Source organism: Poecilia reticulata, chromosome 10 (assembly GCF_904066995.2).
Source record: "Poecilia reticulata chromosome 10, P_reticulata-male-v2, whole genome shotgun sequence".
In the NCBI taxonomy this organism is placed as follows: Eukaryota; Metazoa; Chordata; class Actinopteri; order Cyprinodontiformes; family Poeciliidae; genus Poecilia; species Poecilia reticulata.
This window is the reverse complement of record NC_088839.1, coordinates 23444900-23462593: the sequence shown is the minus strand read 5'-3', so window position 1 is coordinate 23462593 and position 17694 is coordinate 23444900. Positions and strand designations below refer to the sequence as shown.

Genomic DNA, 17694 nt, shown 5'->3' with positions numbered 1-17694 from the left:
AACACACGCCTTTATGTTCCTCTGTCTTCTGAGAAAGAGCAGAATGAAGTCTATTGGAGAATTGCTCAGTCACTGAAAGAAATAAGTGGGGGAGTTATTGTTTGAATTGAAAAGAAATGAGCTTATGTGATTTTCTGATTACTGCATTTTCATTCCTTTTTTTTCTCCAATCTGTGTTCCTGATTCAATAATCAGTAATGGCAATGTAATCTTTTTAGGCAAACTAACTTAACATGCAACCAACCATCAATCCATCCATTCTATTAACTTGCTCAACCTTGCAGGCTCCATGCAGAAAGATGGCAAGCCAGGGTTCGAACTCCGTTGCAGGTTAACAACTGCCAACTACGCCACTGTGCAGCCCCTTAATATGCAGCTTATAGTGTAATAATTAATGTGGTCTGAGAACACAAACTTGCACTAAACCGAGTTTTTAGCTGAAAGCAAAGAAAAAATGTAAGCTTTTGCATTTCAGAGCAAATATATGTTCGAAAGAATTTTTTTTTTAAAAAAATATATTAATTCTTGTGTTGTGATAATGTTCCTGGGGCTGTTACCAAATCTCAGAAGTTTTGGCTCCCAACTCGTGACAAGACTTAAGGACACAGTGAATTAAAAAAAAAAGTTTTCTAGTGCAAATACTGATGATGCTGGAAGCCATGGGTTGTTTGTTCCAAGGCTGCTTGGCAAAACCTGCACATAAATGAACATTCTCGTCTCACTTGATTATTTTTCCCACTTGAGAAGACAACAACTTTGCTCTTTTTTCCATCTATGTTTAATACCAAAAGTGGTTACGTTTTTTCAAATGCTAAACTTTTAAAAAACATACTTTTGCTCAAAAGCAAAACAAGCCTTGCAAAATCAAATGCCTTGTTTTTGCTTTTGCATAGCAGATAAACACACAACTGACAGTTATGTTTCCATGCCAAAGAGAAAAAAAATCAATCCAGAACTCATAGTGTATAAAAAAAAAAAAATCATGACAGCACATATATATCACTCTGATGCCTCAAGGCTTCCTGCAAAGCTAATAAAATTATTTGTCATTTCGGTACTGTTTTATTACCATCTGTTGTGTTTGTCTTCAGCAGAGTTTTCGTGGTGGGCTCCGACTGTGAAAAATGGCACAGAGCGTTACAGAAACACCCGTCATGTTGATGACTGGCACCTTTGAGAACGTGCATCATAACTATATTGTGTTTATATCCTTTATGTACTGAGCAAGTAACTGTACTGATAGTAAAATGACAAATTGTTAAACTAGTGACTCAAATGTTTAGGGATATCATGTAAAGATAATGTAGTTATTGAAAACTTTGCCAACCTTTTATTCTCTTCAATGGGAATTAAAAAAGAAAGACAAACTACAACTCAAACTTAGTATAATCTGTGTTTTTGTATTAGGCTAAAATAAAGTAAGACAGCTTCAAACAAGTTTTCTTTCAGTTCAATGCAGTTCATTTTTATAATGCTAATTCACAGCAATCGTCTTCTTAATGTACTTTACAAAAAAAGTTATTTAAATTCAATTATACATGCATCCAATTGATCCAAGTTGTCAAACATTGCAAGAAAACCAGCAGATTGCATCGAGTTATTGACTTGCAGCATTTGCTCCTCCTGGATAAACATGTAGCAACAGTAGACAATCACTTGTGTTGTTGACTGTACTGCAACCCCTCATACCCAATATGTATGTAGCAACAGTAGAGAGGAAAAACTTTCTTTTAACAGCAGAACCAGAACCTGGCTCAGGCCAGGACCGACTGGGTGTTTAAGAAGACAGAGCAGATACACGGAAAAACAAAAGGAATAGACAAACTGATGTAGGATTACTTTCTATGTTAATGAAGAGTAAAAAGTTAATTGCAGAAAAGCTTTCTTATGTTTGATAAAATAGTCACAGCGTTAAATTATCTGCAAAAACTAATAAAAATAAATATAATAAGTCACAGACTATTCCTAGCACTGTGCAATGGTTAATACAGGACTAATCCTAATGAATTAATAGTAATTAAAAATAATAGTGGATAAAAGGATACCACAGCAGGTATGGAAAACCACAAAAGCAAAAATTAAATCATATACAAATCTATTAATCTCTTCATGTTAAATAAATAAAAAGTATAACGTTTTATTTAAGTATTTATGTCAGCTTGAGTCATGCAGAGCTGAGCTGATCATTTCCATAGTAACGATCAGAAGCAAGGCGTTGGCCAGAAGTCCAGTGAGCTCACTGATGAGGTCATAGATGACATCATGTACATCATAGTAGATCAAAGAAGTTCTAATGCTTTAATGCTGGAATCTCTAAGCATCAGTCAAGATCTAGAAAGTTCTTGGAGATTAAGATTTGTGTAGAGCAACAATGTTTAGTTTTGCAACGGCGCTTGTTCCCCTGATATTCCCGGTTGGTTGGGGCATCGGATATGCCGTGACCACCGGGATGAAGAAAGTATGTGATCGTTTTTTTCCAGGGAAGGATTGCAATCAAGAAGACGATCAGGATGAAGAGGACGATCTGTTTTGGAAAGGATTTCCATCCACTTCCAAAGAACAAACCGACCCGGCTGGGGAGGTTTGTTCTGAAAAGGCGTTGGATGTTGGGACCTCGGACTCCATCTCGTCCTCTGTACGAGACAGTACAGAGGATGACAGTACCGTTTCTGGACAAACCGACCCGGCTGGGGAGGTTTGTTCAGAGACGACGGTACACCGTGAGGGTGAGAATACAGTCGCAGAAAAATCCAACCCGGCTGGGGAAGATTTGTCTGCGGCTGATCTCGCAGCCAAAGCTGTGGCTGAAGTGACAGCCAAAGCTTTGGTTTCGCTGGTCCCATCCTTGCAGGAGAGTCCTCTGATGGGGACTTTCACAGGGTCCTTTGAATTACAACGTTCCCCGGATGGGGAACGTTGTAATTTAGATGAAAACAGTGTTGCTCATTTGTCTGAAAAACCATCTCTGAATGTCAAGATTTCCGTTGCTGTCGAGGTTTCCTGTTCTCCTGGAGTTAACTCAGAAGATAGCGTTGGCTCAGATCTGCTAGATGTAGGGAAGACATCTGCAGGACCAGGACAAGCGGAGGAGAACTTCAAGTTCTCAGATGAGCTCCAGAACAGCTGGGTGAACGCTGCCTTCCAGAGCATCCTAAACCTGAGCGTCACCAAGCGGTGTCTCGCTAAGGAAAGGGTTTTTCTGGAGGCATCGTCCATCCCCTGCTGTGGGAGTCTCATCCTCTCAGCTGTCCATCAGCCCGGCAAGCATTTTTGTCAGAAAGACCTTTCCCCAGTTCTGATGGAGCTGAGGGAGAAGAAGCTGCCATCAGGCGTGGGAAAGGACTATGACATCAAAAGTTTGCTGGAGTCTGTGCTGGTCTGGCTGGATTCGTTTGGCGGCGACACAGATAGAGAGTTGTATGACAATGACTCCTGCTCTAACTGTGGAGCCACTTCCCTCAGGCTCCTGAACAACGGCGCCATGATTGCCCTTCCACCGGTATTATTTTCAACCAGTATATCTATACTGCTTGAATACTGGTTGGATTTGGCGTGCAAACGCCGTTGTTCAGGCTGCGGGTCACCTTGGCAGAAAAAACACTGCCTGACCGATAACAAGGTCCTGGTATTTTTTCTGCATAGGTTGACCAGGAAGTACCAAACGAAGGCCACTCAGACCATCGATGTGCCTGCAGAATGTGGGATGGAGACGTACCACCTGTCCTCCATCATCTGTGCGGATCCAAAGCTGAGAGACTTCTACTGTTATTTAATGAATGGAGAACGAACCGTTAAGGCAGACAACGAGCATGTCTTCACTGCAGACAGCGACTGCAGTGAAGACATGTCCAACAACGGTTTGATTTACATTTACGAGAAGACATGATCAGACACCAGAGGACAAAAGGTAAAAAGATTTGACAGGTTTGCAGGTTTCTCTCCGGGGCGCTCCGGCTTCCTGCCACAGTCTGAAATCTCCACTGAAATGATCCAGTAGGCAGAGGTGGACCCATGGAAGAGAGTCCGGTGGGCAGCGCCGGTGCAGGGGGCAAAGTCTCCCAGTAGGAGACTGGGCCTTTTGTGCCCAGTCTCCTACTGGTGGGAGCACTGGGGTTAGCACAGGGAAGCAGAGCCTCGGACAGAGCACAGGGAGGCGGAGGAGCAGCGGCAGACTGGAGACGGCGGAGGAGCAGCGGGAGGCGGCGGAGGAGCAGCGGCAGACTCTGCATGTATGTGTGTATATATATATATATATATATAAGATTTAGGGCACCCCTAGGTATTTATGTGTCAGAAATACCTTTTCCCATATATATATATGTGTGTGTTTATATATGTGTGTGTGTGCGTGTGCGTGTGTGTGTGTGTGTGTGTGTGTAGGTAGGTAGGTAGGTAGGTAGGTAGGTAGGTAGGTCGGTAGGTAGGTAGTCAGTCAGTCTACAACTAGACAATGTGGAGGACCAAAACTGACATAAGAAATACAAAATCAATATGTAAACAAAGGAATAAATATATATCCAACATATATAAAAAAGAACAAATATATAAATAGAATAATATATATATATTCAATATAAGAAATAAAAATAAATATATAAATAAATAAAGGAATAAATATATATTTTGGTAAGAAATCCATCCATCCATTCATTTTCTTGCACCCTTGTCCCTTAGTGGGGTCAGGAGGGCTGCAGGTGCCTATCTCCAGCTAACGTTTCGAGCGAGAGGCGGGGTACACCCTGGACAGGTCGCCAGTCTGTCGCAGGGCAACACTTGATAAGAAATAAAAGCATAAATATACTGTATATTTAATTTTTCCTTTTCCAAACACGAGTTTTCGTCAAGTAATGTATATATTTTCTTTATTATTTGACCTAAACATGCATTTTTGTCAAGAAAAATAGATATTTTGATTTGGACAATAATAACCATAAAAGGCAGCTTCTCATTAACATAACGATGCAGCAGAAAAACAGCAAATGAAAAACAAGCAGAAATACAGCAAGCAAATATATATTATATATATATAATATTGGTTTTTAACTTGCATTGTTTCAAAATGAGCTTCATGTAGCACAGAGGCTTAAATACAATTTCTTAATGTAGTATAGTTAATTATTTTCACATCTTTCATACTCCTGCTAAATGACATGCATTGTGTCCAGAAAAGCATGTTATCCCAATACAGGACAAGGAGAAATCTGTCACAAAAATATAGCGCCATCATTTGTTATTCGATATATCTATTAAATACGACTTAAAATAAAGATTAGAAAACTGATGTTTGATAAATTCTCCAAGATACAAATCTATAAACAGTTTAGTTTCTGTTAGTTCTGTCAAGATACAAGAAAGGACGAATATCTACTTATATTGGTCAATCGTTTTATTTTAAATATGCTGTGGGAGCCGTAGTTTGACAACTGTTATAAATATCACAATGTTTTTAGAACACAGGGGATTAGCTCAGTTTTTGTCTCTTGTTTTAGGAATTGCAGCGGCTGCAGTGCGCCGCAATAAAGGTAGAATAAAGCTGATAAACAGGTGAAGAACCAAACAGAACCACTTCTGACTGTTCGCAAAGCCAAACATCCAATAAAAGTTCCACCAAGCCACTACTGAGGCACTGGGGTCAGGTTTCTCGACACAGGCAAAACAAGGTTCAATGTCCAAACTTATTGATTGTTCTTGGTGATTTATTTTCCTCTTTCACCAAATAATTACAGAGATCAAACTTTCATTTGTTCTCATGCTACCACTCTTGCTCTGGTAAAAACCATCGGCCCCAAACCCAAATGCCTGCTGGTCCTTCTCCAGGCCCCTGCACTTATCTATGTGGACTGACCCACATTACTTCCTGTCTAAATTTAGAAAATAAATAAGAAAATAATAAAACAAAAAAATAAAATCAACAATTATCAACCTACAAATAAACTCTGTAAATAATACAAAAAATAGAAATTTAAGAATAAAGTAACAAAATTCAAATGGATAAAGAAATAAAGAAAAAAATAGCTCCAGCAACTTTTATTCTGCCTTTCCTCGCACTGTGTGTCGCTTTACGCGGACCCGTTGCCATGGCAACCGACAGACAACAGCTCAACGAGCACATGGAGCAGAGATTACCGATCAGGGGAATCAACACCAAAAAACAAACATTTCCCCACACAAAAAAGTAGCAAAAACACTAAAACAGAACATCCAGTCTGTTACATTATGCTGTCAGGTTTAATGTCTATATTGTGATTATTAATAAGTTTTAGCCTGAGCACAGCGGCGGTTGATCAGATGATTTAATAAACAGCTGCTCTACTGATGACGTGGTGGGCGGGTTGACCTGTTTTAGTGCTAACGGAACCAAAACACACCGAACTGCGCAGCACATGCTAACGTTATCAAAGTCAGTAGCAGACTAATAACAGTTAGGCTAGTATAACTGACCCACTGCTCACTTGTTCAATCTTTTCTTTAAATTAAAACGTTTTCCTCACCTGTGAAATCTGAAGCCCTTATTACCATTATCTATGGTTGAATTAACTGCTAAACATTGCATCCGTTGTTCTGATTCTTTGCGTGATTGTAGTAGTTTCCTGACCACCGATATTTCTGACTCAATGGACAGCAATGGCGCATGTGTGACTTACGATAAATCACACAATGTCCAGTCCAGTAACGTATACATCTATCAATGCTGCTGCCTCGCGCTCTGTCCTTCTCTCGCACTTCCCGCTACTTAGCAGTGGGTGTCAGGTGACTTGTGTTGCATTCAATGTTGTCGGGGAAAAAAGAGTTTCATGCGCTTAATGTCCGATTTGCCATAACTATTTATTGAATTCATCGTCGCCAGCTGGGGTGGCGAGGCTCTCCTTTGGGGTGGCAACTGCCACCCCTGCCACCCCGCTAGATCCGCCCTTGGTTGGATGAATGGATGGAGCTACAAGGATAGAAAAAGGTTACCATTTTGGAGAAAATCAATTGTTTGGTAGATCAAAAATCTCTCAGACTGAGCTTAAAGCGAGATGCCCAAACTATTTTTTTTTAAATACTAGGCAATTAATTTAATTTCACATAATTATCGCAGGAGGAGCCATTTGTTTGTTAAATATTGATGTTTGTTGTAAATGACGCATACTCACAAAAAACGAGATAATTAGTCCACGTTTGTCGTTTATTGAATGTTGAGAAACTACAGCGGCTGTGATGCGCCACAGCAAAGGTATACAAAGGTAAAACAACCCGAACAGGTGATCAACTCTAAATCTTCGTCATTTAAAGCACACCCGTTGCCATGGCAACCACCAGTGAGCACAGGTTACGTATAAAACATAACATTCGGTCTGTTACGATATCAGGCTTTCAGGTTTGATATTTATTTTGCGATCATTAATAAGCTCCCTGAACAGAGCGGTGGTTGATTAGTTCATTTTAAACTCCTGCTCTGCTCCTTATTTTGGTCATGGAACCGAAATGCACAGAATTGCGAAACACCTTGTTGAAACAATAATTACTGAGATTATTATTGTTGTCGGCTCATTAATTTGAACACGTTTTGTGGATTATTTTTTCTTGTTCTTTAATAAAGTTACGAACATTTTGATAAACCAATCAGAGGAGGACGTGCTGGTCTCAGCGTCCTGACGACGTTCAGTTTTGTCACTTAATGCCGCGATCGACTCAAAACCTCCCGCGATCGACATGTTGCACCGCTGCTCTAGCAAAGCACGAACAGTTCAGAAACGATATGAAATGGGGATGTAATGTCTTAAAGAACAGAGGAGGTTCGGACCATTTTCCGTATCTCTTTATAGTAGTGCTAACCGAAGTAACCACAGAGTGAGAGCTTGCACGGCTCACCGTACAGGACTGTACCAACTCAGGTAAACCGTGGGGGGTAAATACACCACAGGGGGAAAAGCTACTTATTAACTGATTAAGTCGTGTTTTAGATTGTTCTTGAAAAACTAATCAGTCACGGCTGATTAGTGAACCGTTGATTTCTTACAGCAGACAGCCGCTCCCCTCTCCTGCAGGTACTGCGTACCCCCGCTTAATCTTTCAGGGGAACGCAGTACCCTGCCGTACCCGCCTACTTTCACCATATATACATGAAAATAGAGGAAACAATGTTCTTATGCTCTTTCTTCCAACTATTGAATGAGATTATGTAATCTCGTTTGATACCTGTATTTTACTTTAATATGTTTTATTTATAAAACAAATCTGTTTGGTGTCATGATTACTTGGATTGTTCCGGATATTTTGTGTGAACTTTAAGGCAAATTACTCTATTGTAGATGTAAACATTGCTGTATTGGGTTTTTTTTTTCTCCATGAAAAAATGAAAAACTAAAACTTATATACAAAACAGCTCTAGTCGATGCATTTGTGTTTCCACTTAGTATTTTTTGTCTGCGCTACGTTTGTTGTGAAACCCGTGGTTGCCATAGAGACCAGGAGGAGTTAAAAATGAGCGCTGGGGGAAACATCACTTGTGTTTGTGCAGTTATTGCTCCCTCCGTTGTTGTCTGCTTGTTCAAACATCCTTGGAGTCACGTCCTAGTGAGAGCCAACACCTTTCACCAATTCCTCTGTTTTATGGATGGACACACAGCTCTGTGTTGTGTGTGCACACAGCTCCAGCCTGTGTCGCCCATTAACCATATTTTATTGGTGCAATTCCTCACTGGTGTCACGGGAGGAGCAGTATTGCAATCCCCCGGTGTCATTTGCCATCATTCCATTAGTGTCTCAAGCTCTCATTGTATTGCAACAAGCAAACATGAAACTCATTATGTAACTTTTCCTCTCAACACCTTGAAGGTCTGGAGGGTGCAGTGATTAGGTAAAAAGATTCAGAACTTCAGAGCATTTATGGGAAACTTATAAAGCGTAATAATTAAAAAAAGAAATACAAATGTTTTCCCTACAGGCCACAAATAACAGAATCCAAATGCAACAGACCATGCTGTACAAAGTACAAACTGACTGCTTTTGATAACCAGCTAGTTTTTTTTTTAATTTAGAAACAATAAACCAGCAAACACGTTTGTCAAAGTCAATTAAAAACCTCTCTAAACAGCAATCTCTTACACACATATTGAACATGCAGGTCTAAGGAAGGAATTTAATACAGTTGAGGAAAGCCTCATTTGTTTCCTCTCATTGACTTTTGTGTTTGTTTTATTTAATTTTACTTAAGGGTTTGTATTCATCACAGGTCAAACAGAGAGTCAGTGCAAAGCAATCCCATTCAGACTACAAGTACCTCAGTCGGACTATTGATCGGATGTATTATGCGCATTACAGTCTAAATGATATTGACTGTTCCTCTTTCAGACACTAAGACATTGTTCATACAGTTTGCAGAAACAGTTGTATTATTCTTGATTATTGATTTCTTTGCGTCTGAAGGTTGCCGGATGCTTTTTAGTCGTTATGATGCAGGTTATTCTGGAAATTTGTGCCAATTCTGTTTGCATAGCAAAATAAAATACGGTTAAATCTAACACGCCATTTGCAAAACGTCCAACAGCAACATGGGTTTTTGTTCATGTAATAGAAAACTTAATTTGTCACTTACGAGTTATGTTTTTAGATTTAGACAGCGTTATGAATCCTAAGAATCACTTCTATGTTCATGTACATGTTTATGTGAATTAAAGTAGGAAAAGCATTCTTTACTGCAGAACTACGAACTAAATGAACAAAGATAATCTAAAAAGAAAAAAATGCAGTTTGGCTGTTTTATGAGATTCTTTGCTGTCATTTCGTCAAGATATTCTTTGGTAAACTCACAGCTTATTTATGACGATGTATTGCATGAAGTCAATGCTAATGCTAACCTTTGCCTATCTCAGTGTTGCTCAACCTGTTTTGGCCCAGCGCCCCCCCAGCCTTTATCCAGGTCCCTCACCGCCCCCCACCAAAGAATTTGCAGGCTACTTTGCACTGACCAATATTTTATCATTAATATAACTATCACTATTGTAGATGTTTTGATTTTTATGCTTGTTTCTGTATTTATCATCAAAAATAATTTCCCAGAGAACAAAACAGTCATGGGAATAGAAATTATTTTCACAGGCCTCTATGAAAAATGCAACGAACATTCAAGTTAAAATTGGTAGGTCTAACAGCAGCCAATCAGAGTGGAAAAAATATTCTTATTTTGTGCCATTTTCTAGTTGTTAAATCTTGCACAAAATGACCAGATAAAAGATGAACAACATGCCAGTTTAAACTTTGAACTATTTGCAAAACGACTGAGCTCTGCAACATTAAAACATGGATAGAACTGTAACTACATTAATCATAGCTCTTCTTCTCTTCAGTGTTTCTGTCAGTTTCTGGTGGTGCAGCTCTGTGCTGCCTTCAGGAGAATGGGACAACAGAGTATCATCCATAAAACTTCACCCACATGGCATTTATTGTGCAAACCAGAGCTTTCAGTGGAAAAACTAAAGTTCCAGGTCCTTTAAATGCCATAGAAATATGAGACAGAAACATGGATTATATCTTTATAGAGACCAGTCTATTGATTTATAGATTATTAGTTTTACTGGACAAAAATTACAAAAACAAATCTGGTTCTTAATCAAATCCTAATGAGTCAAATTGAAAGTGTCATGGAGTCATCAGCCTCATGACATTAACACTGACATGAAAAATAATATTGAAGAAATAAATATATCAAATCTAATTAAAAATATAAATAAGTGATCAGTTCTTCACTGTTATGGTCCAAGATATATTTATTCTCAGTATTAGATGTGGTTTCAACAAACCCATGACATTTCAACAATATTATTTTACCTTTTATCTGGAAATAGTGTCTGTTTATTCTTGCCATACAGTCTCTGTATTAATTATTGCTCAAAAGGTCTTGCCATACAAGTTTATTCTTCTGTATTTACTTTAGTTTCTTAGTTTATTCGTGCATTTTGTTCTTCATTCATTTCCATTTAGTTTCCTTTGATTAGTATTATCCTCTCTTGGTTTATTGCTATGTCCACTTTAGTTTCTTTCCTGTTTCTAGATTTATGTTATCATTTATTGACGCTCACCATCAGTAATTTTCACTCATCACCTGCAGCGCCGCCTAATCGTCACAATGTGTTTCACATCATGTGTTGATTGTTTCAATGTTCAGCGTCGGATTCTCTGTTTTTATGCCATAATTCACATCTAGTTCGTCGCTCCGTTTTATGTCCCGCTTCTCCCGCGACATTCAGAGTTTTGCGCAATGTGCGCATCTTTTGTTTTTTAAGCCCCTAAGGTGCCGGGCGGTTGGGAAGCGTATCGATGGGGAAAAGGCAGACTGACATAAACCTTTTAAAACAACGGAAACAATTTCTGCATTCTGATTATTGAAATTTAAAAGGGCTGTGTTGTTCCATCACCCCCGTTTCATACCGGACCACTTACAGCACCGGTGTTAACGCTATACAATGAACGCTCTCTATCGTGGTATCACCCATGGAGGGATTTCTTGATTTCTTTATTTAAATGGGTTCATTTTTCAGAGGGATACACAGTGAGGGTATCGTGATTTTAGCTACCAGTAGCAGGAGAACGGAGCTGCGCCAAGAAGCTAACAGAAGCTAACAAACACTGAATAGAAGAAGAGCTGCCATCGATACAGTTGCAGCCAAGCATGGTTTAATGTTACACAATACAGTTTTACCAAGTTGCTCAAAGTATAACCTGGCATTATTGTGCATTTAAGGTGTAAAGTTTACCTTCGACCAAACGCCCCCCAAAGGCATCCCAGCGCCCCCCTTTGTAAAAATGTCCTCCAGCGCCCCCTGCCGTCCTCTGAACGCCCCCTGGGGGGCGGTACCGCCCACGTTGAGAACCGCTAGCCTTTCTCAAAAATGTTTAGATGCGAGTTTGTATTAGTTTATTATGTAAGGGATACAATTGTCATAAAAATTACAAGAAAGAAAGCCTTTAAATGATTCTATTTATAACGAATCTTTACCATTTTGGATTTCAAAGTTTTTCACAATTTGTTTTTAAGATATGTTACGATAGATTGGTAAATCCATTATATATTACCTGCTCCATAAGGATAGGATCCTTTCATCATATTACTGGTAAGGAAGAGGAGGCTGTCAGTCAGCTCCATAGGCATGCCAGCGTATCGCAGCAGGGAGGCCAGAACCAATCCGTGGAGGCAGTTTTTTCAGGATCCATACTGCACTGGGCTTTTGTTTCTCTCAGCCTCCCTGGAGAGGTAGCCATGAGCCTGAGAGACACGACTGAATGTCAGCTTCTCTGAAAAAGACGATCCAGTGGCTGTCTCAGCAGGATTCTGTTAAAAGAAGGCCTCTAAGACATTGAAGCACGAAGCAGCAGAAAACCATATCTGGATAGGAACACCATGCATGTTTGCGGCCTAGAAAGATGATGTTGGGTTTTTGTGAGTATGAAGTTAAAATTAGAGTTGTTATTTTTTAATAAATCACTCTAAGCTCAATGAATTTCTGTCTCCAGCTGAGACAAAGACTTCTTGGGTCTTTGCAAATTTGATGAAGAGTATGAGACAAATCCCAGAGGGTGGCTGTCATAAATAAAAAAAAACACAAAGCAGGTTTGGATGCGAGAAGCTTTATAATAAGATACTTAAAGTAGGACAGAGATCACTGTAAAGAAGATACAAGTATAGCTTCTAGGAGGGTTTGATTGTCATTAATGTAAAAAAAATGCTAGAATGCAAAAGTACAAGTGAGAATGCTTTTGAATTCAAATAAACTGTAAAAAAAGAAGAGTGAAGCAAAAATGTTCCCATTTTTTGTTGTCCCTCTCGAGTGGGTGGTGCGTCTTTCAATAGAGATGGTGACTGCAGGGCATTGAAGGCGTCCTAACTAAAGAGGGGCTGACCTAAATGTTCACGTACAGAGTCAGTGATTAAAAGGATTCATACTGAGCATCTCTTTTGTAAGTAAATACCAAAAGAAAAAGATCCTTCATGTTTGAAATGCATCTTGCACAACAGGGTAGAGCAGCCACAGAAGTTTGAAATGAAAATAAGAATGTGTTGATTTGGAGATTCACAAAAAACCCCCCAAAAAACATGTCATTTCCAGACATTGCTCTATATTTAGATTCTCTTCCTATTAATTTCCACAACACCATGTTGTGCCGTCTGTGTGTCATAAACCTAATTACCCGTGATGGATGTTGGACAAGTTTCTGACAACTACTATTAGTTGATCTTTCCCCAAGAGTTTATTGCTTTTTTTTCCCCTTCACTCTCAAACCCTTCCCTTCATCCTGTCTTCGGATGCTTTGACAAAATAAACCCACAACATACTGATGAATTATTTAAATTTGACTCTGTGATGTATGCAGGCTGAGTTGCAAGGGAGCGATGGAGTTATTACTACCGGTAAACCCTCTTCCTCCAGATGACTGAACCTCCAATCCAACCAATTACCATCCACAGCCCTGCAGCTCCTCGGCACCAAGTGGGAGAAGAAATAGGAGCTTCTGCCTACATTATGCCAAAGATGCTGTAGTCAAAACTGCTGCAGTGCAAAGATGGAGGTGATGGGGGGGTTTATCAGCTCACAGTGTAACAAATAGCTGGTTATCATTGTTCCAGCTGTCGAGGTCAATCACAGTCTACTGGCTGGAGCTAAGAACCAGGATTTTGTGGTTTTCCTGCTGGATAATTAGTTTCCAACATTCATTACATTTCCAGCTGAAATTTTCCATAATATCATTTGAGTGTCCATGAAATGCTTTTTAGCCCAGCCTACTGATGACTGAGTTAAGACATGGAGAGTGTAGAGGCCAGTTATCCTCAGAGCATTATTCATCATCTTTGGCAGTTCAGCAGAGTGGCACAGTCAGGGAATACAGTCTCCATGAAGAGCTGTACCATGTACCGACGTTTAGCGCTTTAATTTTTCATTTAGCATTTTTGCTAACTTTGAAAACATTTAGTGCACTTAATTTCTCCTAAATATTCCTTCCTGGATAAATTCTAACTTTAAGCTGAATAAAGTTCAACATCTATGTTGAAGTTTTGTTTCTTAACTGTTAATAATAGTTATATCCATACTCTTATTTTTGAAATAATGAAGACAGTTTATGCAGCAGTTTTGTCTCCTCTCGTCATGGTGTCTTTTTTTTAAAGAAACTTTATTAACTTTATTATTGAATAAATGGCAAGAACAAACAAATGATTGAAGTGCACAAACAAATACAACACTTACACGATCAAACAACGAGGGGTTGAACAAATAAATGCAACAATTCGGACGTTTTCAACCTCTCTAAAGAAGAGTGTCTCTACAAATAAACTTGTTTCCCAATAACAATTTTACAATAAAAAAACAAACAAGGTATTTTATTGTTCTGGCGCAGATTTACTCATTAGCAATACCTGAACATTTGCATTAAAATAAAAGATCTATTAGATTATATTGTAGGGCTGTTTGAAGCGAAAGACTCTAAAAGCATGTTTGGGAGCAGCTGGTCAGCAGTGTGTCGAGTTTCTGCATCTGGGTGACCTATTGAACTAGTTTACATCCTCTCGAGAACATGTCATATCTGCCTCCTGTTGCCCAATGCCAACAAAAGAATGTGGCCATTGACCCAAATATTACCACCCAAATGTGTCACTTCCTTTAAATCCAATTCGTCCTTGGTTCTCCTAACCTTTGTTTTCACGTCCGTTCGCTTGCTCTCTTTCGCTTTGCAGTTTGCTCCCGGGTGCTGATCTGAACCGGTTTTAAATATTAACCAGAGGGGGAAAAAAAAAAACATTGAAGAGGAGAGCGAAGAATCACACACTCTTAAAAAAATAAACCAGAATCACAAAGTGTGCAGTACAAGGGCAGAAAACTCAGAAATATTAACCATAGCTCTGTTTGCTAAATAAAATATGTCGTTAGGGCTGAGCAGTAAGGCCTCAAAGCATTTGTACAGGCTCTCAGTTAGACCTAATCAACTCAAAAGAAATAAAAAGAGACAAATTAGTCCAAATTAGCCTGGGGTTCAGCTTCTCGATAGGGAAGAAATTAATGCCCTAACTGTTGATATGAAAGGGATTTTTAATAAACTTCTGCTGGCAGCCTTGAAACTGGTTGCAGAAAACTTTCAATCTTTCAGAATCAGTTGCAGCTATACCTGGATGGAAAAACCCAATCTTTAATAAATGCTGGAATTTTTGATATCAGGAAAAATGTACTTATTTATGACATATCGAATAAAATTGAGTCCATTTTAATCTATGACAGATTTAAGAGTGAATGGAGTTCCTAGCTCAAGAAAGTAGAGTTTCTCCAGATCATCTTCAATTAATCTTAAGAGTTTGGGTTTGTAAGAAAACATTGTGTTGTGAACAGGAAGGATTTACTTTGCAAAAATTAAAATTTTAACAACTTTTAACACATAACTTTTTTTTCTGTTGCGTTCAGGCTGATAGCTCACTGTCACAAAGTGGGTAGATTGTTGGTGAAGATTTAGACGCGGTCAGACTCAGGTAGTAATGAAAATGATGGTTTAATGGAGACTAAACAAATCCAGGCAGAATAGGTGAGTGAAGAGGCAAGGAAACACAGACAGACATACAACAAACGACTAGGATCAGACAGCAAACAGGTGACACAGGTGAGGTAAAATACACAGAGCGCAATCAGGGCAAATGAGGGACAGCAGGAAACAATCAAGACACACAGACACGGGCCTAAATTAACCAAAAACAACACAGAAAACTAAATCCTCACACTCACCATAGTTTTGTTCATTTCCATGTCAGAAGATGCAAAAACGGAGAATAACAAATGCAAGTCAAGAATGCAGTGCAAAGAATCACTTTTTTTAAAACTGTAAATTAGAAAGATTTTTAGTATTCTATTTATGATTCAACAAAACTGTGAATCATACTTGACAAACTATAATTTGCTCAGGAGAATAATAAATTATAGACACAACAAAACTTAACCATCCAAGTATGAATCATACAAAAGAATTTGCTTCTTTAGTCCTCTCTATGTGCTAAACATGGGGGCAATATATCACTGAGAAGTGCTTGGTATTGCTCACGTAAAAAAAAAAAAAAAAAAAAACCTTATCTTGTCCACAAGTCCAAGACAATAAACTAAGGTTTTGTTTTCGCTTTTTACTCCACAGATTTCTTATCTTTGAAGAAAGATCCAATTTGGGATTGTGTATTGTTTAACTTCAAACTTTATCACAGTAAGAAAAGTAAACTCCATAACAAGAAAGTGCATCTGGTGTGTTGACTGAGCAGTTTGATCTGCAGATATCTGAAGTTTGGGATAAAGAAATGATTAAAACTTCCAATGTTTACGCAACGGCGTGCCGGACTGACCCCACGGACACCCAAGTGAAACATGATTAATCATCTTAGCGCGCGCATACATATAAATCACACTTTCAGTATTTCAGCAACCTTCAATGAGGGTCTGGTGGCTCCCGTAACGCCAAGCGTAAGCAGATTCTTGGTGCTGCATCACAAATCACTCTCTTCTGATTCACTATCCTCCGTTTCCTCTCTGTCTATGCACACAATTGGAAGTAGTGACCTCGTTTACGAGAGTATTTAGCAGCAAAGAAGTAGATGTAGGCAGACACCACAACGACAGGATTTTTTTTTTTTTAGAAAACTAAATCTCTACAGTATGCTTGTGAGACAACAATGTCAAACTTTTCCACTGCATAAAACATAGAAAATAAATAAAAAAGATAAGATGCACTTGCTCCTGATTGCATCAGAATGTATGTCTGACAAATCTCTTGTTGAACCCTGAAGGTCCTACACCATCTGCAAAACCTCCTGCAGCTCTAGAAGGAACTTTTTTTTCTTTCTTTGGAGTAAACTTAAACTTTTAATGACAGCTTATGCGTCTTGGCATGCTCTCCCTCAGTAAAGAAACTTGGAGCTTCTGCTATGTTTGATGGCAACAATCTTCCATCTTCTCACACTCCAGATGTTTTCAGTGGGCTCATATCGGCCTGCCCATGACGAGGTATTGATCTGATGATGTTTCAGCGACAGCTGGACTGACCTAGCTGTTCGGCATCAGGTATCGTTCTGCTGCAGGGAAAGTACTATCCCCAGAACGAAGAAACATTGTCAGAGCATGAAGGAAGCAGGATTTTTTTCTCGTTTTTCCAACGATCATGTCACATTTCATCTGACTTTTACGTCATTGACAAGAGAGATGCATAATAATTCTGTACCAGAAGAAGCCAAACACGTAAGCCATGCGTAAAAATAATAAGTATGCAATTATAAAAGAATCTGCCGCCACAGTCTTGATTGTGGTCGCCTCATTCAGAATTAAGAATCTGTCTTTTAAAATTTTACAATATTTTCTGATTTCTTTTCATCTGAACAGCACTTTTCAGTTCTCTTTTAAACCCTTCTTATGCTTGTGCAAAAGTTTTCAACTCTTGAGTAGGAATCATTTTGATTCCTCTTCCTTTCCCGGTTATACTAGCACTGCATTTGCATCAAGCTGGACCTCCTGTGCTTTTCCTCAGTAAATAAGGTTTGGTTCAGATGATCACTTAGTTGTGCTGCAATTTGACAGAAAATGGCTGTCATACCCGTAGGGCACCTGATTTCTGGGAAAATTGCTGCAACCTCTTATTTTTCTCTCCAGAGCTGGAGCTGCACCAGTAAGAACTGAGGGAAAGACAAATCATCTGTTTCTG

General features: G+C 39.0%; 1 protein-coding gene across 2 annotated transcripts; it reads left to right on the top strand.

Moving 5' to 3' along the window:
* Positions 1 to 499: 499 nt before the first annotated feature.
* LOC145553173 (uncharacterized) lies at positions 500 to 17146 on the top strand. Of its 2 annotated transcripts, none has more exons than XM_081611875.1 (2): positions 500 to 4229; positions 13354 to 17146. In XM_081611875.1, the coding sequence occupies exon 1, from the start codon at positions 2372 to 2374 to the stop codon at positions 3884 to 3886; it is 1515 nt and encodes a 504-aa protein (XP_081468001.1). In that variant the 5' UTR covers positions 500 to 2371; the 3' UTR covers positions 3887 to 4229; positions 13354 to 17146. The 2 variants fall into 2 exon arrangements, with proteins under 2 accessions (XP_081468001.1, XP_081468000.1); XM_081611874.1 differs by having other exon boundaries at positions 500 to 4233.
* Positions 17147 to 17694: the final 548 nt, after the last annotated feature.